This window comes from Quercus robur, chromosome 3 (assembly GCF_932294415.1).
Source record: "Quercus robur chromosome 3, dhQueRobu3.1, whole genome shotgun sequence".
NCBI lineage: Eukaryota > Viridiplantae > Streptophyta > Magnoliopsida > Fagales > Fagaceae > Quercus > Quercus robur.
In genome coordinates, this window is record NC_065536.1 from 5,186,340 (window position 1) to 5,210,331 (window position 23,992).

At 35.0% G+C, this 23,992-nt stretch overlaps 2 protein-coding genes and 1 long non-coding RNA gene across 7 annotated transcripts; 1 reads left to right on the forward strand and 2 right to left on the reverse strand.

Annotated features, from left to right (window-relative positions):
* Positions 1–11: 11 nt before the first annotated feature.
* Positions 12–3,405, reverse strand: LOC126716797 (protein ROOT PRIMORDIUM DEFECTIVE 1). 5 transcript variants are annotated; one of them, XR_007652288.1, is made up of 3 exons: positions 1,896–3,405; positions 1,744–1,788; positions 12–782 (listed from the first exon to the last, which is right to left on the reverse strand). XR_007652288.1 is itself a non-coding variant. In XM_050417786.1 (2 exons), exon 1 carries the CDS (start codon positions 3,141–3,143, stop codon positions 1,923–1,925), a length of 1,221 nt encoding a protein of 406 aa, XP_050273743.1. In that variant the 5' UTR covers positions 3,144–3,405; the 3' UTR covers positions 12–782; positions 1,896–1,922. The 5 variants fall into 5 exon arrangements, 1 of the variants encoding a protein (XP_050273743.1); XR_007652287.1 differs by lacking the exon at positions 1,744–1,788 and having other exon boundaries at positions 1,871–3,405; XR_007652285.1 differs by having other exon boundaries at positions 1,744–3,405.
* Positions 3,406–6,268: 2,863 nt separating this feature from the next.
* On the reverse strand, positions 6,269–10,407 carry LOC126716798 (pentatricopeptide repeat-containing protein At3g62890-like). The gene is made up of 2 exons (XM_050417787.1): positions 7,601–10,407; positions 6,269–6,672 (listed from the first exon to the last, which is right to left on the reverse strand). The coding sequence occupies exon 1, from the start codon at positions 10,277–10,279 to the stop codon at positions 7,883–7,885; it is 2,397 nt and encodes a 798-aa protein (XP_050273744.1). The 5' UTR covers positions 10,280–10,407; the 3' UTR covers positions 6,269–6,672; positions 7,601–7,882.
* Positions 10,408–17,919: 7,512 nt separating this feature from the next.
* LOC126716799 (uncharacterized) lies at positions 17,920–18,774 on the forward strand. Its single transcript, XR_007652289.1, has 2 exons — positions 17,920–18,076; positions 18,684–18,774. It is a non-coding gene; the product is annotated as an uncharacterized LOC126716799 (long non-coding RNA).
* The last annotated feature ends 5,218 nt before the right edge of the window (positions 18,775–23,992 follow it).

Sequence of the window (23,992 nt, forward strand, 5' to 3'; positions counted from 1 at the left end):
ACAGATTAGTAGAAAAAGAAAGAGTGAATTTCTTCATAATTCACCATTCAACTATTGATGTATGTGTTCAGCAACACAAAAAAGGTACAAATTCAACAAGAAACAATATCGTAACAGAGGATCTCTACAATTCTCCAACTATGGCTGCATAATTCAATACTCTAGACTTATGCTCCAAAAATAAGTGAAAGAAGAGTGACTAAAACCTCTCTCTAATGCCACTTCAAATATTATTTTTCACTGTCTTATAACCATTCTGAACTAGCAGCACCTTAAGAAAAACACTAGCTGAAATAGACCTCTGATCCTTGAAACTTAAGCATAGGTTTGATTTCGTCCCTCAAATTTAAAACTTTTTCATTTTGTCCCTGAATAATGTAAATGATAACAATATTGTCCTTCTATCCATCAACTGTGAACTGAATTGAACATTTGGCCAAAGGAAGGCTGATGTGACGGTCAAAATCTGATGTTGCATTCACAGCTAATGACAAAAGGAAACACTGCTGCCTTTTAAATTTCTCGAGGGTGAAATTAGGAAATTTTAAATTTGATGGACAATAACTGAATCTAGGTCCAATTTCTGAGATGAAAGTGTATTTCAGCCAAAAAAAATATATACACCTACCTAAAGAAAAAATTGGATTAAATTTTACAACAACAGAACATCCTCCACATGGGTCTAATAATGTCGTTCCCAATTATTGGCAGCCACCTCCAGTGCAATTGTGCAGCAGTCATCATGGCATCAAATTTGTCAGGCTTCGCAGCAGAATCAAAATCTAAGGGCCAAGGAAAATAGATCAGCTACCCAAAAAGAAAGAGATCATGAGAAATGGTTAGAGTAGAACATTATCAAGCAAACTGGTAAACATTTGACAACCTCAATTAAAATCAAAGCCAACTTGGCCTTCTAAAGCAGACAAACTCTATCTCATCTTTTGGACCAATTCTACATGTCAAAATTGTGAAATTGTGTACCATACACTAAACAAAAATTATCTAATAATCAATTTCCATCACAAGTTTAGAAGTTAATTAAGCATTTTGTGAATAGCAAGGCCATCGTTCATGAATCTCTCAGCAATTATGACAATTGTAGTGGTTTGTTCACCGTAAAGAGATTTTTTTTTTCCTTTGATAAGTAAAAGAGATATTCTCTTTAGATAACATGACCACAACTTGATAAATTTCACTGCGTAATCATCCCATGACTAATTAAGTAAATGGAGAACTGAGTAACAGTTGGCACTTGGCAATGCTAGCATTATATCATGTGTTTGTTACCATCATAAACTTTCTTCAAATTAAGTCACACGGTGCCTTTGCTAATCAATGGATTCCATATTCTTAAACTATTTGAGGATAATCTCTTAAAAAAGAAGTCAAATTTAGACATAAAACTCAACAATCTTTACAAGTCATGCGTGAAACATGTTTTCACCCCAATGTAGCTAAATAAAATTTCGTAAGTGTACATAAGGCATAACAAATAGGCATAGAACAAACCAAATCAACAACATGGTAGACATTGCAAATGGATTACAGCTGAAATGTGTGAACAAAATTTGCTCACTTTAATTGATATTGCTAAATGTTCAATTTTCAACAATGCACAAGCACACACGCCCATGCACGTGCGTGCACACATACACACAAAGAGAGAGAGAGAGAGAGAGAGAGAGAGAGAGAGTCGCCCCGGGGGGGGGGGGGGGGGGGTGGGGGACGAGGGGGGTGTTTTACCTCTATAAGATTCTTCAATAAAATCATCTTGAACTTATTCTCACCCTTTAATTTACCATTAAAAATAGGATGCAATCAAGTGAGCCCCTTCAAATGGATCATATCTTCAAATAATGGAGCTATAAACCTGGAAGGGCAAACCGATGATGCACCTGATACTGGAAGTTGAAATGTTCTAGTCAGGGTGCTGAAAAGTCATCATCTTCGTCAGAGTCCTCTTCTTGCAACTCAGCCTCCTTGCAACTAAAAAGGTCCCTTGGCTTATTTTCATCATTAAACAAACCATGACGTCCCAAGACAACAAGATCAAGAAGCTTTCTTCTAGCATCATAAACTGGATTTGGTTCTATCAAACATCCCCTCTCATATGCTTCTCTCAGAAAGATGGTATGCCTCTTCCCCTTTGTGGACAAATAAAATATTCCTGGGTGATCCAAGAACAAATCCCTTATATTTAAGTCAATCCCAAACCATTTCCTAAAATGACTGATCTTCTCTACTTCCACCATCTTCTCCACTGTCAAGCTCAAGAATTCATGAATGATTGCAACAGCCCGTTTCTCCATTGCCATCATTCCAAACTTGGATGTCTTCTTCTTCTCTCTCATCTCCTCGTATGGTCCCACATATGGCAAACTTTGCCATTCCTTAACCTTGGCCCTAAAACTCTTACTAAGTTTCATACATGGAGGATACCCATGTTTAAAACTATATCTCATTTCCATCCTATCAACACTACAATCCTGCTTACAACACTCCAAAAGCCTCCAATTCTCCACTGCTGCCGTAAAATGATTGACACAACTCCCATCAACCAGTTTCAAAAAATGAGTATTAGGTTCATGAGCATCACAAAGTTGAAAAAGATCAGAGTTTCGAGCAATTACTGATTCCTCAAAATCATCAGGGAGCCCGAGTTCCCTCCAAACTTTGAAAATGCCACGAAGGGGCAGCATTTTGGATGAGGACATTGACAGAAACCGTACCAAACGGTCAACAACAAGTGGCAACGAAGCATTGATAGCCTCTGCTTCTTGGCAAGAAATCTCAATAGCAGCGTCAGTTAATCTGCAGAAGGGCTGAGACTTGTTGGGGTCGTAGTAAATGTGGAAAATGTGAGGATACTTGCGTAGAAAGGAAGTGGCGCCACGGTTGAGGTGCAGCTTTTGGGAGAGCCTAGAGAGGAATTCAAGGGATACATATGGGCTTTTTGGGTTTGCAAGGATGAGGTCTTGAATGGCAATGACTTTGACAAGGTGTTTGTACTTGTCCATAAGTTTCTCAAACACAGGGTCTCTAGCTCTAGCTGCAACATACTGGGAAGATGTTGTTTTCAACCGAACAGCCATAACAGGCTGGTGGCGGTGTTTGATTATGAATTTGAAAATGTGGGTTCTCATTCTTATGCCTAAAAGTAGCTATAATTTTTCACCTATCTAATCTTATGCCCAGCTAGGACTTTTGTCAAACATATCACATGCACTTTTTGGTACGGTGCAATGTGAAGGTTTTCTTAAGCTTAGAGAGACACTAACCTAGAAAGATCATGGGCTTTAGTTTATGATCAAAGGTTGAGTTTCAGGTGGTAGTATTATTTGTAATACTATTTTACTGTTTTTGTTTTTGTTTTTTGATAGAGAAAAATACTCGCACTTTTGGGGAAGAGCGATCATCGAAAGAGATGAAAATAGTCTCCCACTTTCTCTCTCTCTCTCTATATATATATATATAGAGTAACGTAAGGTTTGAAAAATTAAAATTAAAAAGGATAAACTTGCCCATAAAATTAAAAATTATGGGCAGTTGCAAATTTCCCTTTATTTTTTATTTTTTCAAAAGAGTACCAATTTTTGTTACAATTGTTTACATGCCAAGTTGTGAATGATAGAGAAAAAATAGTAGTCTATATGAAATTAACAAGCAGCCAATCTCAACATGCAATGTAGAATAATTGTAACAAAAGTTGTGGTTATTTACGTGATACTAGGATTACTTTATAAAGGAAAAAATTTAGATGCAACTTTCCTTAAATTAAAACCTAATAACTTTGCTTTATCTTTTATCTTTTATCTTTTGTAATTAGCATTTTATTAACCAATAATTTTGTTACTCAATTAATACCTCAAAATATTTTTAATTAATAAATTTTTTAAAATGGAATGTGTCTAAACTCACATTTTAATAATCTTAGTACTCTACCATATCAAACAAATAACATGCATTGACACAATACATGCACAATTTGAACGATTGTCATTATGCATGTGATGTGTTTGTTATTAGAAAGTATGGATATCATTAGCGTGTGAAAGGTAAAGTGCTCATTACGAAAAGATAGGGGTAGCATCGTTATTTTTTAAACCAAAGGGGATATTGCAATTGCTCTCCCGCTCTCCCTATACTTAAAGAGAGGGAAGTGAAAATTACCTTTTTAATTTTTCAAATTTTGGCTTTACTTCCAACCCTCTAATCTTTTATCATTTCACTTATATCCACAACTACTATAAAATAACACAACCCAATCAATTATGTAGAAGATATGTATTTTTTAAAATGGTTTGCCCAAATCAAGCTTGCAACTCGTTTTTCAATTGTTTTCAAAAAGACAAAAAAAATAATAATAATAATAATAAAATAACAATCATAGGTCTACCTTAAAAAAGAGGATTTTAAAAAGAAAAAATGATTTGTAAAAGAATGTATCTCATGCATTAGATATATATGTCTTCTCTGTCATAATACATGCATTTTACATAGTTACGGTGACTTTTATACTATGAAAAAGAAGATACATATATCTGATACATAACATAATTATTGATAATCATGACATTTTAAACAAATCACTAAGAAAAATAGTGATGAAATCATCTTGATTTTAACTCTTTCTCTCTCATAAGGAATGGTGCAATACAAGGATCTAATTGTAATTATGAAATTGCTTAAATATTAACATATGGTGAAAGAGGAGATTAGGTGTTCTAATTTGTTATCTTGGGTGAAGTTATCACGTTCTAATTTGATTGAACGTAAACAAAGAATCGAAATGACAACTAAATTCAAAGGAAAGGAAAGAAGTAAAATTGCCAAGCACGAAGCTTGCTGTGACTTGCATGAGGTCTTTCATGTTCATGTGGCTAGGTCCAAGATGACTACCAGATGTCCATTTCGTCATTGTATTGTGCACCAGAACACATTGCAGATATTCAAATTCTAAAACCAGTGCACGAAAACAGAAGACTCTTTTGGAACCCAATGTTTAAGAAACATTCTTTTAAGTGAGGACTTTGAGCATGAAAGACCAAAAAAAATAGGACCTTATAGACGTAAGAAATAACTATTTGATGAAAGTCACTCAACAATTTTAGCAAACTACCCGCTGGACCCTTTCTAAATGGTCTTTGATCATAGGAAATCAAAATATGGAATACACCCTATTAACAGTTGTAGTAGCTTCAACAATGTGTAGTTATTTGAGCAATCAGGTTTAGCAATTGCACGGGATTGCGATTGCATATTGATTCCCAAGCCTTTCCCTCCACAAAAGACCTGGTAACACTTATCCTCAACCCTTCAGGCCACTTACAAAACCAGCATATATCCAAGGAGAAGTTTACATTAACGTCAACTCTAATAGTAGAATCTATTTTAAGCATGAGGAACAAGCTGCTCTTCCAAGTTAAGAAAATCAATTTGATGGTCCAAAGTACTGAGATTCAGAGGAAGTTCACAGAAGTGCAGAACTGTCAGGGATATGGCAAGATAGCCCATCTTCCTGTTTGGCAAAAACAATGGCAACAAAGAGACTGCACAAAAACTCTCACTTAAACAAAGAGACTGCACAGACCCCAAGCTTTCGAAGACCATGTATAGTTGCATTCAGCTCCTTTAATTTTCTCTTCATATCACTTTCATAGTACAAAAAAAATACATCTCAAAGTTTAAATCTTTCCTAACCACCAAATGCTAGCTTAACAACTCAATCATAAATGAAGTTATTGCTCGAAATTACAATGCCACCACAACATTCTATACATGGCAACTACTATCTTGCTAAAAAAAACAACTTAAAATTGATCTTGATGTGTCAATTTTAAATCATGACCTTCAAATTCCCCTACATTTGTGAGAGCTCAAAAACCTTTGTAGGTAGATTCTTCAGATCCAGTTTATCTATTTGCAAGCCAGAGAGCGCAACACTAATAATTCTAAAGGACGCTTGAACTGTTGGAAATACACGAAGGCGTTCTAACCCCAACTAAAATAAATGAAGGCGATCTAACTCCACCCGGCTGGTCACGAGCAGGTCTGCAGAAACGCACCAATGATACATAATCAATTTCCAATAAGAGAAAAAGCATACAACATGCATCTTTGGCTCTGCAGATCATTGCTGCTACTGGGTTTTAGAGTTCTGTAATACATAGTTGACCTGTATATATCTTGTTTCTGTTTAATACAAATCTTCATTCATAGACGTATCCCAAAAAAAAAAAAAAAACCTTCATTCATTGAAAACAAAATATGAATTTTATGGCTGCAAACAGCCAATATCATTTATCAGAAATCTAGCTAGTCATCTAAGCAGCAGTGCTGATTTTCTAGACGAGTGACCTCATGACTCACATAACATACAACAATGACAGCGGTACCATCTCTTTCCTCTAGAAATAGTACATGAACAGGCATGTTTACAACACAGAATACTGCAAGTATCACAATGAAAACATGAGTATCTTGTTAGTGAGGATATTTACCGTCCCATGATTTGAAGTCAGATCAATTGATATAATGCCAGGAGGCAGTTGAAATTGCATGGTTCCCAGGATCATTTCGTATTCCAGCCATCACATTGGCAATTTGGCATGACATGTCCTTGCATCTGACGTTAGTTGTGGTTTTACATAAATAGGACTTCAACTTTTAAACCTGTATAAAGATAAAACCAAAATTTTAAACTAAAATACACATATACAGGAACTCAGTAATGAAGTGTAATTGTCCATACTTCCCCTATGCCCGTATATATATTCTGTCTCACTCTCGTGGTACACAACTGTTAGAAAATAGCCTGGGTTTGACCCAACCCATAACTCATGACCCATAGATCGTCCAAATGGGTTATTTGATAAGTGAGTTTAAAATTTAAACTGATTGATCAACTCTCATAAATGAAAGCTAAAAACTACAGCAAAGTTCCACTGCAATGATAAATAAATTACGAAAATGAGAAGATTGATTTTTCTGATCTTAAAATCACTAGGCAGAGAGTGTCGAGTTTACTCATAGCAGAAACCACAACTAAATCTTCCCAGAACCATTTTTAGCCAAACCAAACTAGATCAATACCACATCATATAAATAAAGAGAAAGAACTTAAAAAAAAAAAAAAAAAAGAAGAAGAAGAAGAAGAAGAAGAAAGAACTCAAACCAATCCAAAACAAACTGAACACAAAAACACAAACCATCACCTTAAACCCATACTAAAGCCTTCCCACAACCAGTTTCAGCAAAACCAGTTTCAGCAAAACCAATTGAAACCACAACCACTATCTAAAAAAAAAAAAAATGAAAAACAGAAAAAAATTGTTTTGTTTAAGCTGATAGGTGTAACACGCAATGGGATGAAATGTCATTAGCACCTTCAAAATACAATAAGGTATATCAACCATCTCTTTGACTTCCATTGCCATAATGAATGAATCCAGCAATGGTCTATTTGTAGCATTAGGACCACAAATAAAAGTTTTTCTTATCAGAAAATTATAGCATTGATAGGTTTTTAACACCACTTCCCCCCCCCCCCCCCTCTCTCTCCCAAGTAATCATTTTTATAGGGCATAATTAAGGGCCTTACCATCATCCAAGTCTCATGGTAGGTCTTAACCTCAAAGATAGCCCTACAAGGCATAAGTGCAGCCTTCCTTCAAGTCTCATGAGGGAGGCGTTGTATCAGTAGTTGCCACTGAAGTATTATTTCTTAGTGCTTCAGTAGCATGCATCTTGGAACTGTAAAGCCATCAAGCACTGTGAAGCAAAATGTTTGGTATAGCCATAACTCGTAACTAGACAAGCTCTTAAGGAACAATCTCAGCAACAAGATAACATTGAAGTCGATCAGCTTATGTATAATATATTGCTACCAATAGTCCATACATGAACAAGAACCCTGCTTAAAGTGGTGAAAGCGGTTCCGATCCCTCACTACAATTTCACGATCAAAAGCTCTAGAGATGAATTTAGCTGCTGAATGACAATCATTACATATTCGCAAATTCTTTATAATCCTTATTGGTGTTGGTGGAATGATAACAATAAGCCCAAAGGCAATTGCAAGCTTCTCACTATGCCTAAACAGAGAGGTTTCCTTCTCTTCTTGATCAATGTCAAGGGAAACCTCATTTGTATCTGGTACATAACCTTCCATTTTCAATTTCTTATTCATTTCATCCAACTTATCCTCAATCTCATTTATTAAAGGATGTGTCTTATCTCCTGCTAGAAATTCATGGACTACTCCATTTGCTTCAATCATGCTACACCCTGGGGTCTTCACCACCCTATGCTGTATCATCGTCCCCCTAACTTGAAGAACATCATCCCAGTGACCTTTTGAAGCATATATATTGGACAATAGCACATGGAAACCATCATGGTCAGGTTGAAGCTCAATGAGCTTTCTTCCTACTCTCTCCCCCATTTCATTCTCACCATGTTTCTTGCAAGCTCCAAGCAAGGCACCCCAGGTAGCAACATCCGGTGCCATAGGCATACTCTCAAGGATTTCCTCTGCTTCTTTGAGCATTCCTGCACGTCCTAGAAGATCAACCATGCATCCATAGTGCTTAACATTGGGTTCTATCTGATGTTCTTGAATCATTGAATTGAAGTGGCGACGCCCCTCATCAACTAAGCCCATGTGTCGACAAGCCCCAAGAACTCCCATAAATGTTATCTCATTGGGCACTACACCACATTTCTTCATGTCAAAGAAAGTGTCTAGTGACTTATCCACTAAACCATTTATTGCCAAACCAAGAATGAGAGCATTCCAAGTAGAAACCCCCCTTTCCTCCATGCCATGAAAAACTTCCAATGCATTTTCCACACACCCACATTTCATGTACATGTCTATAAGGGTTGTACCCAAAATGATGTTAACCTTTAGACCATTCTTCTTTATATAAGCATGAATCCATTTACCTAAGTCAAGGGCAGCCAGGTGAGTGCAAGCTGATATTACACTAACCAAAGTGGTCTCATCAGGCCTAATTCCCTCAAGCTGCATTTCCTGGAACAGTGCCAAAGTCTCTGAGAAATGGTCATGCTGAGCATACCCTGATATCATTGCACTCCAAGACACAATATCCTTACTAGGCATGGAATCAAATAATTTCTTAGCAATTTCAACTGATCCGCATTTCAAGTACCCAGAGATCATGGAGTTCCAGGATATCTGGTCCAATTGGCAGCCTGCATTGAATAGTTTTTCAGCTGCCATTATGTCACCACAAGTTGAGTACAAGTGAATAAAAGCATTTTGAAGGTTAACATAAGATTCAATTCCAATTTTGACAACCAAGCCATGGATCATTTTTCCTATGTTGACAGCTAACAAATGCGCACACGCAGACAAAACACTAACCACCACAACCTCATCAACCATAATTCCATTAGTTTTCATTTGCATAAACATAACCAAAGCCTCCTCATACATTTCATTTTGCTCATAACAAGAAATCAATGCACTCCACGATACCATATCTTTCTCAGGCATCTCATTAAATAACTGACAAGCCTCAACGACATGACCTGTCCTTCCCAACAACACAATCATAGAATTTGAAGCAATCGTATTCCTTTCTGGCATCAACTCACAAATACACTTGGCATTCTCCACATCCCCTATCTGAACATACCCTGCCAAAATCGAATTCCATGAAACCGAATCCAAAACAGGACTTTCATCAAACAACTGGCGCGCATCACCCATACTCCCACAAACTGCATACATGTTAATCAATGTGTTCTGAACATAAACATCTGAATCAAAACCCAATTTCAAAACATGGTTGTGCATCTGTTTCCCTTCAAAATCTGATAACCGGATAGTACAAGCTTGAATTAGAATTGGGTGTGTGTAATTATCACTACCACCCACATTGTTATCCACCATCAATTTGTACAAAAAGATAGCCTTTTCAGGATAGTTTCTTTGTACGTAAGCTCTCATCATGGTGTTCCAAATGAACCCATTTGGGTTCTCAATGTGGTTGAAGATTTGGAAGGATTGATGAATGTGGATAAAGGGTGAGTCAGTAGAGAACTTGAGGATTCTGCTGGCAGCAAAGGTGTCTCCGATGAACCCAGTGAGGATCATCTGGGAGAGTATTTGGTTGAAAAGCTTGAGATTTTGGCATTTGGGCAAGTGGGTCTCTAGGATTGAGAGGTTTATTGTTGGTTTTAGAGTGAGTTTTTCATACAAAGTTAATTTTTTTATGGTTGACGAAAAAGGACTCACTTTGATAAAATTCATAGGAAGAAACAGGAAAGGTTCGCTTCATGTACAACAGAGTTTGCCAACAACATTAACAGAAAACAGCAAACTTCTAAGTTTTAACCAATTTTTTTTTTTTTTTTTTATAAGAGTGTACGAAAAAGTACACTTTGCTAAGTGTACCGTCGTTGTAACTTGTAACCCAAAAATGAAAGAAACCTAAAAACGCACGGATTGAGAGTTAAAACGCACGTTGTAACTAGTGGCAATATTGCACTATGCTACTATGCTATACTTTTTTAATGGTTTAAATCAAAAATTAAAAAGTTAACTTTTGGTATTAATGATTGGATCAATAAAATAAAAAAAATAAAAAAACGTTAATAGCTTTAAAAAAATAAAAATGATGTGAAAGTAATTACATAATGCAGTAGCTAGCCAGATGACCCGGATTTCAATCCAAAGCAGCTTTCAAGAGGCAGAGGCCTAGTGGCATCGCTCCATTGCTCAACACCAGATGTTTGTTTTGATTTTGATTTTGATTTTGATTTTTTATTTTTTTATTTTTTTTTTGAAATGGTACCTTGACTAGTTGACTCATTATTTTTCAATAAAAATATAAAAAATCAGTAATGGAAGGAGCATAAATAATTCCATAATTGTGGATGAGGAAATAATTTGTATAGTAGAGGTTGTACCAAAAAGGCGGTATATCATGCATTGGATGAACTCATGTATTTGAATTTTGATGCATATTTTTTGAAATTGAGTTACAAAGTGTGTAAAAATATTTTCTCTTATATCGCATGTTTGACCCGGGGGGACGGACACAAGTGGGGGCCCAATTTTTTTTTTCTTAGTAGTTTAATTTTCAATAAAAAATTTAGACTTAGGCCCCCTCCAAAGTCATGGATCATTAACCCAGCCCATGTAAATCTTAAAAAAAAAAAATGTAAAAAAAATAGTGTTTTGTGTAGTAAGAAATAATAGTGTTTTGTGTCTTTGTTTTTGTTGGCAGATGATTGCATCTTAATTTATTAAGAAACAATGATTTTTGTGTATTTTTTTTGGTTGAAAGTTTCTTAATACTATATGGATGTGTATTTGAATTTTTTTTTATTTTTATTTTCGCTTATCTCTGCCCCAACTTGAAATCCTAGGTCCGTCCTTGGTTTGACCATAAAATTTTTGGTTCCAAAATTGTAAAATGGTTTACACCGAAAAGTTTTGGAAACCATTTTTCACTTGAGTGTAGCATTGTTGGATGATAATTATTTGAGCACAAAATGAATTATTTAACATTATTCCAAAACCGAATATAACATGTATGAATTGACAAAAATAAGTATGATAATGCTCTTCTTAATATATATATATATATATATATATGTATGTATGTAGGTATGTGTAGGGTCAGTTTTTGGGGCCTAGGCCCAGCAAGTAAGTAGTTCTGGACCAAAAGACCCTAGACAATGAATTTGTAGAGAGCGAGTTACAGAACTAGGGCTGGACGAAGTGAACGTTAATTAGCTGTATGCCATGCAACAGTCTGAACGTGAGAATACTTCATTTATGTTCACAGGATACCGGTCCGAGGAGACGTATAAGTGCACCTCTTGCTCTGATTAAAGATTACAGAATTCTTTAATCTCTCTCTCTCTCTTTTTTCCCTCTGAATTTTTCGATCCCTTCTTCATAGGGATTTCCTTCTCTTATATAGCCTCCTTAAATTGATAAGAGCCTTACACTTGTTAATCATCTGGACCTTCACTTGAATGTCTATCCCATCGGACATCCACCTTATCTTTCTGTGAGTTGCATTGGCCAATGTAACACTGTTCGCCTGTCTTCTCCACATTAATGCGGCTGAAAAAGTAGCTTCCTTGCATTTAATGCGACAGTTGTGGTTTCTCCCTGGACGTCTTACATTTTCCTCTTTTTTCCTGCTGTGTGAGGCTCATCCTACTACCCACGTTTGTTTGGGATGGTTCTTCACTGTGGAGGGGGCGCACATTGGGCCCGTATTTGTGTGTCCGAGGAGACATTCCTCCTCAGATGTCTTTTAAATAAGCTGGACTCAACAGGATTAGGCTGGAAGTCTTTTGGTCCCCTTTCCCCTTTTGGTCATGGTTGGGTTCCGTGCGAGGCCCAAGGCCGGAGGCCCATTGTTGACTTTGGGAATTTTACCCCTACAGTATGTATGTATATATAAATTAATGAGAATGCTTGGTATAAATATTCAAAATGATTCTCAGTTGTATATATACATTGAAAATTTAAGAATAGGAGTAAAAAATATACATTGACGTTAAAATAATTATTCTATAATCTATGTTGAGAGAAAAACTTTAAAAATAATCAAAATATACTTATAAAATTCATAACAGTTATATATTCAAGTGTGTGCGACGAGGCTTTTTGTTTTAGTGGTCCTATTTTGTAGCCAAAAAAAAAAAAAAAAATTGTGTTTTTATTTTACATATATATAATTTTATTTTGAGAATCTAATTTATAAGTGGATAAAGAAATTTGAAAACATACAAGAGAGTGGCCCTTATTTTTAGGCAATGTTTTAGTGGGAGTTAGAGTTATATTTTTACTGGATTATTCTTTAGTTTTGTCTCTACTTAAATATAGAAATGTAGGAGCATTTAAAAAAAAAAAAAAATGAAGATTCCAAATAAGGGAAGGCCCCCACCCCCTTTATGAAAACAAAACCTTCATTCATTAATAGCACCCTGATACAAAGCTTCCATAGCTAGTGGAGGTAACTCCTTTATCCAATACATATCATCTGATATATTTCTAGGGTGCTGTGCAAGAACATTTGCAATCTTGTTTCCTAGAGAGAAACTGTTGGATATCATCCACAATATTCCTGAGCAATGACTAATTCACTTCTAGAGATGAGATAGCATGTATGACATTAGCATTGTCTCCTTCAATTACAAGTTCTGAAAACCCAACATCCATCACGAATTCAATTGATTTTCTGCAAGCTAACATCTCAGCTTCTTCGCTGATGTTTACTGCAGGGCCTTTGGCAAACATGGCAGCCATTACTTCCCTTCTACCATTCCATATAACTGCACCAAATCCAATCCTATTCAAATCCATGAAAAAGAGCAACGTCAAAATTTAGCTTATACATCAACTATGGAGGAGGCTTCCAAGCTTCACTGCTAGGCTGCAAGATCAGTTCTGCTGTCAAATGCCTCTGTGCATTTTGAAACACCTCTAGGTAGACTGTTGCTCTCCTTTTTAAAGAGGTTGGGTCATATCACTCTATTCCACTGGTTCCATATCAGCCAAGCCTGAACCAAGACCAATTCCAAGTCCTCTAATGCTAGCTGATCCATTAAATACTCCATTAGCTGAAGTATATCAGCCTGACCGTGAGAGATTTTCTGCATAATCTTTATACTTCCTACCCAAACGTCCTGGGCAGCAACATAGTCCCACAATGCATGCAAGGCCAATTCTGGGCACCTGGTACAAATTGGACAAGCATCTTTAGTAATAATCTGTCGCTTTGTTAAGTTCATTCGTGTTGGCAAAATATAATGACATGCTCTCCATTCGAACACCTTGATCTTATTTGGGATATGAAGCTTCCATAAGGCAGCCCATCCCTTTTTCCTGCACGACCACTTGAGCATTCAGCCCAATTTGGTCCCCTCAATATCTCCCTTGCGACCTTGTATGCTGATTTGACTATGAATCTGCCTTTTTTGTTGTGAATCCAAACAATGGTATCAGCCACATACCTCCTGCTTAATGGAATTCTACAAATCGCTTCAACATCTTCCCTTTGAAATGAAGTCATAATATAATCACTCCACCAATGCAAGTATTGATCTATAAGATCCAAGACCAATAGATCTTCCATACCATTATTGGCCGAATGGATGATGGAGTTTGTTGGATGATTGGGAATCCATCTATCCCTCAAAGCTTTAATTGAAAATCCATTCCCTACTCTCTAACAATAGCCCAATTTCAAGACAGGTAGTGCTGCCATTATGCTTCTCCAAACAAAGGAGCAGTTTTGTGACTCAACAGCATCAAGAAAGGAAGATCTTGAGAAATATCTTGCTTTAAAGCATTAATACACCAAAGAGTCAGTTTCTTGTATCATTCACCATCTCTGCTTAGCTAACATAGTTAGATTAAATGCCCTTAGATCACGAAAGCTCATTCCACCCTCTTTCTTTGAGCTCGATAGCTTGTCCCAACTTTTCCAATGTATTTTCTTTTCATTCCCTACTTGTCCCCACAAGAATTTGGCACACAAAACATTTAGTTCATCACATAACTTCAAAAGGAGTTGAAATGAACTCATTGTGTAGGTGGGGATAGATTGGGCCACCGCCATGACGAGAACTTCTTTACCAGCCTTAGATAGTAACATGCCCTTCCAGCCTTGTAATTTTTTCCATACCCTATCTTTTAGATAAGAGAAAGTATGGTATTTAGCCCGCCCAATCAATGCTGGTAGCCGTAGATAGGTTTCAAAATGAAGCACCTCTTTAACACCCAGTATCCTTATTATCTTCATCTTTTGCCTACATGAGGTATTGTTACTAAAGTACACCGAAGATTTCTCCAAGTTTATGCTCTGACCTGATGCATTTGCATAAGTTTGAAGGATTTCAGCAATGGTTACCACTTCATTCTAAGTTGCTCGACAGAATAGCAAAGAATCATCTACAAATAGGAGATTAGAAACCTTGGGTGCTCTTCTATAGATGGAAACTCCATTGATTCTGCCTTCTAGTTCTACCTATGCCAATAAGGAAGTGAAGCCCTCTGCACACAACAGAAACAATTATGGTGAAAGGGGATCTCCTTGATGGAGCCCCCTAGAGGGAAGAATATTAGCATATGGTTTGCCATTGACTAGAATTGAAAAGGATGATGTGGTAACACAACTCATCACTCTTTCTATCCACCTATCCGAAAAACCCATTTTCTGCATAATTCCTTGTAGAAAGAGCCATTCAACCTGGTCATAGGCCTTGCTGATGTCTAGCTTCAAAGCTAGAGCTCCTTTTTTACCCGTCTACTTAGAATGCTAGTATGCAATGTCTCATATGCCACCAGTACATTATCTATAAAGAGACGACCTAGTACAAATGCACGTTGAGTGAATGAGATGATAATGGCTACAATATTTGTTGTTAAATGTTGAAAAAATTACTCCATAAAAGAAGTATTGAAAAATATTTTGTTAAATAATAATAATAATAATAATAATAATAAAATGCCTCAAGTCCTTGACTACATTATCTATTAGGTGCTTACTTTTAAATTTTTTTTTTAAATTAGAAAATTTATTCTTCTTTCCAACCCACCTTTTATATATATATATATATATATATATATAGATATATATAAACATATGTTTATACTTATGTATAAAATATATAATACTTGTTGCCTATTTGATCACATTCATGACAAATTTTTCTTTGATAAACTAACTTAGCAGGAAAAATATTTCGCTTGCTATATCTACTCTAGGTAATCTTCTTGGATTTAGTCGCATTAACTTTCATTTTTTGTTTTACTCCCTCCATTAAAGTAAACTTAAGCACTAAGGCCATTGTATTATTAGGATTTTAGCATATGGTATACTCACCTAACATGGGCACACTGCTATTACTCTTGAATTTTGAGATGTAATCTTTCAATTTTCGAGTTATAGGAGACACCATTATCAAATTAATTTGGCTATATATAGCATCGTGAAGAATTAATAACAAAGATTATTATCTATATATACTTTAAAACCGAAACTTTTGACTATTAGTTGACCTTCTAAGGATATGCCACATAAGTTTTGATGCTCTCACAATTTTCTAAAAAACAAATTGACTCTTATCTTTTGACTTCAAATGCAATCCACCTCTCCCTTTTGACTATTAGTTGACCTTCTGAGAGTATGCCACATAAGCTTTGATGCTCCCACTATTTTCTAAAAAACAAATTGACTCTTATCTTTCGACTTCAAATGCAATCCACCTCTCCCTTTTTTTGATAACCCTTGATCTAATTCAATAACTTGTCACTCTACCACAACCATACTCCTAACCTCCTCTCTTTGGCTTTCAAACCAATGTCTTTAGTCTTTCAAACCTCTCCTTTTGTGGCCACCACTTCTTACCCTCAATTTAGCTAGCCCATCATCCATCATCCACTAGGGATGTTATGACCCAATTACAGAGATGGTGTCACTCTCCATATCTACATAAAGAGGTTAATTTATTGAAAGTATAATTGCTTTTGAGAGATTGTTCAAAGTATAATTGTGTGAAGTGATTTTCTAGATGGGTTTTGTTTTGTTTAAGCCTTGAACAAAATAAATATTTTTAATTTCTATTTAACTATTTTGTGCATCACACAGGTTAGCAATTAATTGCAACCTATTTTGCAATGATAATTCATAATATAAAAAGTACATATTCAACTTATATATGATTTCATATACATGTATGTTTCCCTTAAAAGATATACATGTAATATTAATAAACTCAAAGGTTACTAGGTTAGTAATTTTGATATATACAACAACAACACCACCTCAATCTAAACAGAACATGTATCGAAAGAGAAATACATCACCTAGTGAATGATAACGTCTTCAATATTTTTTTGAACTCTAAACCCAATTCAACTTAGGTGTGAAAATCCCACGTAGATTACACTTGTGTGGACATAAAACTCCTCCTTGCAACAAAAGTACATATAAATTCTATTAAAGATCAACTCTAATGATCTCACCAAAAATAACAATCACCCAATAAGGATTATGTAATAAAAGTACCTCATATTCAATGACAAAGTTATCCTTTATCACATCTTCATTCAAACCTCCAAGATTATTTGAGAGTACATAAGCTACTCTACAAGGAAACTAAAAACAAATGGTTGAAAGTGAAGGTGAAGGAACTCTAATTTATTCAATGCACACAAAAAGAAAATATTTGTTGAAAAGTTTATACGGCTAGAAAATCTAGCTCAATGCCTCAATGGCCATTAAAGGCAGCATCACAACTTGCATGCAAGCCAAAAATGTGATCCCTTCATGAACAACTTGGAATAGAATATGAGTTGGTGATGCAATTACTGGTTGAGAACCAGAATTCACACATCTCAAATAAAGCACAAAGCTAAGAGTTCATAAAAAAAAAATTAAAAAAAAAATTACTAAAAAAACAACACATTGTAAATGACATGACTAACATGCACAAAAGGCAACTATGTCTACTTGAATTATTAATTATAATGCAAAACTAAAACCAATTGGACTCCAAGTAATCACAGTGTTAATATAAAGCAAAAATTTCATAAAACAAGCATAAATTCTAATACAAACTCCAAACAAAATTAAAGAAACACAATCACACACAAAATATGTACACACCACCTAAACTTTTTTTTTATTATAAATTTCTATGACATGGAACCTCGCCAAGGCTTAGGCCCTTTGAATCCACCCTTAGGGAGTAAACCACAAATACATGACCCCATGTAACATCCCGTGAGTATTTTTTTTTTTTTTAAAATGTAAGTCAGAATTTTGTGGACCACATGTGCCCCCACCTAACCCCACTACCCATCATTCTCATCCACTCAATTTCACCCACATCTCTTCTCTCTTTTGGCCGGCTCTCTCCTTTCTTTCTTTCATTCTCTCTTTTCGTTTTACTGAAACACACACACACCCACCTGCCAGCCTCCACTCCAAAACACACAATCTCACCATCATTTTTCCGGCAAGATCACCGGAAAAATACTTAGGAACTCCAAAGCATCTTCATCATTTTATTTGAGGTAAAGGTTCAAGTCTTTTTTGATGAGTATTATGTTCTTGTTTGAGGTTATTTTACTCAAGCTTTAATAATGTTATTCATGTGATTTAAGAGTTTTGGAAATGATATTCATGTGTTTATATGTATGGATTTTGGTCTTGGTGGATGTATTTGATGAGTGAGTTCATGATTTTTACAATGATGGCTATCTAAGGCTTGTTGTGGTGAAAATTTAGAGGTTTTGAGTTATAATATGTGATAGATGATGAATATAATTTTTATTGATTATTTGGAGCTAGTTAAAGATTTAAATTGTTTGTCTTGGAGAAAATTATGATTTTGGTGTCATGGGTCACTTGATGATGTTATAAAAATCTTGTGGGAAGCACTTGTAAAGTGTGGAGGTTTTGATGTTAGATATGACACCTTGAAAGATTTATGAGTATAAATGGGACTCTATGCCTTGCAAATTAAAGTGTTTTGAGAAATTTTGGAAGTAGAATACATTACATGTGAGGTTGAATACTAGGCTTGCCTAATTGAGTTCTTACTTGGCAATTCCTAATTTGTAGTTAGATACAATTTCAAGCTTTGTGCTCATTGTGATAGATTTGCTTGACATTGTTTAGGTTTTAGGTAATCTCCCCTTGGAGCTTGGAGAATTAGGATTTTGTGGTTGCGAGGTAAGTAGCTTTTTAATGGGTATTTTTGGAAAATAACCATGTTTTATAAATATTGTTTTTGAGTCAAACACATTTTGGAAACTGATATATATGGATATATGTTTTTTTAAAAGTATTGTGTTGTGACCTTACTATATATGAAAAATGCATCATATTTGGTATTGCATTTGGGGAAATGCATGAATTGTTGATATGGAAAAATGAACATCTTTTATTTAATCTTTGATAAGAAAATCATTGATTTTATGGTGTATTGAAAAATTTAAAGATGCTTATCTTGTCTTGTATTATTTGAGAAATTGTTAGAAAATCTTTTGACAAGAATGAAGTTTGAAAACCTTACAAACTTTGTAGAAGTTAGATTATTTAAGGTTTTCTGAAACTACTTGGATATGAACTATGTGTTCCAAAGTAAGGTAACCTGTGAGTTTATGTGGTTTTAACACCATGCCATGTGTGATTTCCCCGTGATCACCCGATTTGGTTTCAGTAGTCTTTGTGACAACGGAATCAAATCCAGGTCAGTGTCCTTTCACTTTGAATGACGCGTTGTTCCCTGCTGTCCATGGGGGGAAGAGGTTCCTTGATTATGTGTAGGTGAGACTGCTGCCCATGGAGTCAAGAGACCACATGCAAGAGAGCTCCTATTTGACGCGCTCTCTTTGCTGCCCATGGGGGGAGAGAAAAACCTTGAGGGTATGGGTGAGGCTACTATCCATGGGGCCAAGAGTCTGCATACCAGAGAGGACAATATTATGCCAGTTGTGAATGGGTGGATCCCCTGACCGATTTATCTGGTAGTATGGTAGATTTGTGATAATTTATCTTATGCTAGACATTATGGCTTTGGAAATTATATTGTTAATGCTCACAGATTATAATGTATAATTTCAAGGTATTTATTTTGAGAAACTTTGTGTTTCATTATTAGATCATTCTTGTCATATTATTATTATTGAAGATGAAACTTACAGCTTTTTGGTGGCTAATAGTAGTTAGACTAACTACTGATGGAGGCTGAATTTTTTGTAAGGGATATATTAGATGGTGTACATCTTATACTAGGCTTGACTCATTCTTTTGTATATTATAGTAGTTATGACTGTATTTCCACTGATGGGACAAGCTGTTGTTATGTAATTGTTTTATTCAGACTTCTATTCTTTTCTGGCCTATGGTCCTTGTAATTAATGCTTAGAACTCTGACTTACTCTAAAAGTACATTCTATGGGATTATTATAATAATTCTTGTTGTTGGCACTTGATAAGAATTTTGTGGATTGAATTGTCAAAAAGGAAAAATTTACAGGTACTTGAGATGTCTCTCTCATGCTTTGGACCCTTTGGGGTTTGGGGCATGACACCCCACCTGTCAAAACCGTGTATTAGGAAATCTAGGGGAACTCCTAGTAGGGATTAAACTCAGGATGTTTGGCTCTATAGCTCATCCCAAGTCTCCAACCACTAAGCTACACCTTGGCGTGTAATGCATGTTACACACTAGCTAAACTTACAAATAAACAATAATTAATTGACGCAACTTTGTTCAGAAACTTTGAATTAAAAGATATCAGAAAACCAAACAAGCAAACACAAAAATATAAGGAAAAGGAATCGTGCAATACAAGGATCTAATTGCAATTATGAAATTCCTTCAATGTTAATTTGTTATCTTCGGCGAAGTAATTGTGTTCCAATTTAATTGAACATAAACAAAGAAGTGAAATGGTAGATAAATTGAAAATAAAAGAAAGAATTAAGATTGCCATTCACAACTAACATGCATGAGTCTTTCATGTTCATGGGGCTTGGTCCAAGATGACTACAATATGTACAGTGAATTGGCTTGGATTATAGCATAAAAGTCTGGTGGAATATCTTCCTTTCACACAAGAAAACCTATGACATGAATAGCATGTGTAGCAAGGTTATGAGCTGTAGAGTTTCCCTCCCGACGAGCATGTGAAAATCTAAGACAATAGAAAGACTTTGCAAATTCTTTAGCATCCTGTATTAAGAGACCAAAAGAAGAATGAGATGGAGATAAATCTTTTAAAGAATTAATAACCAACTCATAGTCCCCTTTTAGGATAGTTGAATCAATGCCTATCTCTTGAAAAAAAAAATTCCAAAGCTCTTACTGCAACCATGGCTTTGACTTCGGCCATAGAGTGTGGGAGAGCAATATTTTGAGAGAGTGAAACTATAACCAACATTCGATGTTCTCTAATAAACACCCTAATCTCGGAGCTCGTATATGGTGTATCCGGCATATATGCCAGGCACAACATATAATTTTCGCTAATCTCAGCCCTGTCTTCATTTCTAAAAACAGCTACATCAAAATTTATCTTCAAGCTACTAGAAGGAGGCACTTTCCAAACAACTTTCTATTTTCTACCATAATTGTGATTAAATGGCCATCAAATTCAATGGCCTCACCGTCCGTGTGTGTATGTGTGTGAATCCTATGATTTTTTCAAGGAAAAAAAACTCAATGGTCTCGTCTTTATAGAATTTTTAGCTAGTTATTTTTGGCATTTAGATTCATTCTTCTCTTTTTTTTAAGTATAATAAATTAGACAGTTGCAAAAAATAAACCCAAATAAATTCTTTTATTTTTTTTAAAAATGGATACTTAAAATTTGGGAATTTCAACATAGAATTATTTGTAGTGTGAACTAAAAACATCAATCCAATGGAATTATTTGAGAATTTAGTCAAAAACCATAACAATATAATCCAATGGTAAAGTAAAAACAAGTCATTTACAAAATTATCCATAACTTGGAAATTTTTTAATAAAATTGAAACTATAAATGCATTAAGAAGCAACAACGACAGTTGAACTTAGAGTCTTATAACTCAATTGATTAGCACTTTCTAGTATTTTCAAGGCACCTTGGCTTCAAATCCTCCCCCACCGCCGCCCCACCCCCCCCCCCCCCCCCTCTCTTAATGGCCTTTGGGAGTTGTAAATTGTAAACCCTTGGACTTTGAGTGTTTTTAACTTTAGAGCTCCAAGCAAAAATATGTTCTTATTTTCAAAATTATCCATCACTTGAAAATTATTTAACTAAAATTGAAAATATAAATGCAGTAAGTGCCAAGAGTTGAAAGAGTGGGAAATTCCAAGAGAATCAAAAACAAAATCTTGTTTTCAAATGATGCATTTTAGCGAATTTTTCTAAGTATAGGAAACCATTTTTAAGAGATGCAGAGAATTTTCCATATCTTATGGATTTTTTAGGAAGTATTTTTCAAGAGGAAAAATCCCATGATTTTTCTTAAAATCATTTTCAAGGATGAAAATTGCAGAGATTTTTACAAAATAATTTTCAAGAAAAAAAAGTTCATGGGTTTTTTGGAAAATTATTTTCAAGGATGAAATTTTCATGGGCTTTTAGAAAGTATTTTTCAAGAAGAATATTTATTCCATGTGTTTTTGAAAACCATTTTCATGAGAAATAATCATATGGGTTTTTGAAAATTTATTTTTCAACAAGAAATTCCTATGTTTTAGGAGACGCATTTTTCCAAGAATGGAAAATCCAGCAAAGTTTTAAAAAATTATTTTGTTTTGTAAATAATGGGTTTCATTGGTTTCTTTGGAAAAACAACTCATTTTTTGGAAGCAATTTTGGAAAAAAAAAATGGAAGCATGGTTTATCTTGAAAACATTTTAGAAACACAAGCTTAAGAGTATGAATTATTTTGAAAACAATGTTTATTTTGGGAAACAGCTTGAAAATCTTTTCAAGAAGTGCTATTGGATCAAGCCTTATTAATATCTGATAGTAGGAATATTTCACATCACTAACTAAAATTGGTATGCGAAATCCATACCCATTTTAACACATAAAAATAGATTACAATGAAAATAAATTCAATTCAAGCAATTAAGGTCATAGCAGGCTAAAATAAACTACACATGCATCCATACAAGTGTATATAACTAATCTCGTCATCCATGCAAACCCATTGATTCCATCATACATGTCCATTTATTTATATATATATTCACCAAAATATACTCATGCGCATTACATAATCTCATCATGCAAAAGAGAAGGGAGATTAAGTGCACAACTAGGCAAGCATAGATTGATTCATGGATAACCAAAATAACTCAAACGTGTTATTAATGGATTCATGGCACTTAACTATTTGTGATGTGGTTCAATAACCAATACTTATCTGGCACTTAGCGGTAAAATTATCAACAAAAATAAACAGCATGACCAATATGAAAACATAAGTTTTCAAACATTAACGGCCATAATCTCATCTTGCAAAAGAGAAGGGAAATTAACTACACACCTAGGCAAGCATTGATTGATTCAATGATAGCCAAAATAACTCAAATGTGTTACTAATGGATTCAGGAACTTAATTATTTGTGATGTGGTTCAATAAACGTTACTTATCTGGTACTTAGTAGGGAAATGAACGGTATGACCATTATAAAAACATAATTTTTCAAACATGAATTTACAAAATGAAAATTTTGAAATGTAAAGGGCCAAAATAAAAATAACCTCAAACATTTTTTTAGATGAAAAAAATAACCTCAAACTTGAAATCCAAAAGAGTACTTCAGTTTTTATTTACAATGAACAAAAACAAACCATGGGAATAGACATGAAAAACCGTCTATTCTCTCTAGAAATAATAAAAATAAAAACAATGTTGGTGATGTCAAATTGTTCCATTGTGTCATTCTCATTGTTAGGATCATTGATTGTATTGTATTGCTAATGCAAGCTGAAAATCAGTTACTAACAGTTAGTGCAGTAGCTGCCAGCTGTAGGTGGTTATGGCAGTTGCCAATTGTAGGTGGTTATGACAGTTGTATTGAGAAATGTATAAAAAGGGGCACTACTGTTGTATTGAGTGAGGCAATAAGAATGAACTCTTTTTAGTTTCTCTCTAGCTATCTCTCTAATTCTCTAAATCTTCTCTACTTCTCTCTTCTTCTTTGGAGGCCCAGCTGACCTCGAATCCAGCTACAACTCTCTTAGATCCTAACAAGTGGTATCAGAGCATCGATTCTATGACAACAATGGCTGAAACTTGTTTTGCCATTCAGACCAGGATCTTGAATGAGATGAATCAAAACATCAAGGCCATGACTCAGAACATCAATACCATTTTGCTGAAGCTAAATTCCAAGGAAGCTAGATAGCATTCACCTTAAACACCTCGGTACAATGAGAATCATATATCAAGCAATGCTCTAACCATCGCTTTGACAA

Excerpts from the sequence above, each read along its gene's own strand:
- LOC126716797 (XM_050417786.1), bottom strand. The coding sequence starts at position 3,143 with ATGAGAACCCACATTTTCAAATTCATAATCAAACACCGCCACCAGCCT.
- LOC126716798 (XM_050417787.1), bottom strand. The coding sequence starts at position 10,279 with ATGAATTTTATCAAAGTGAGTCCTTTTTCGTCAACCATAAAAAAATTA.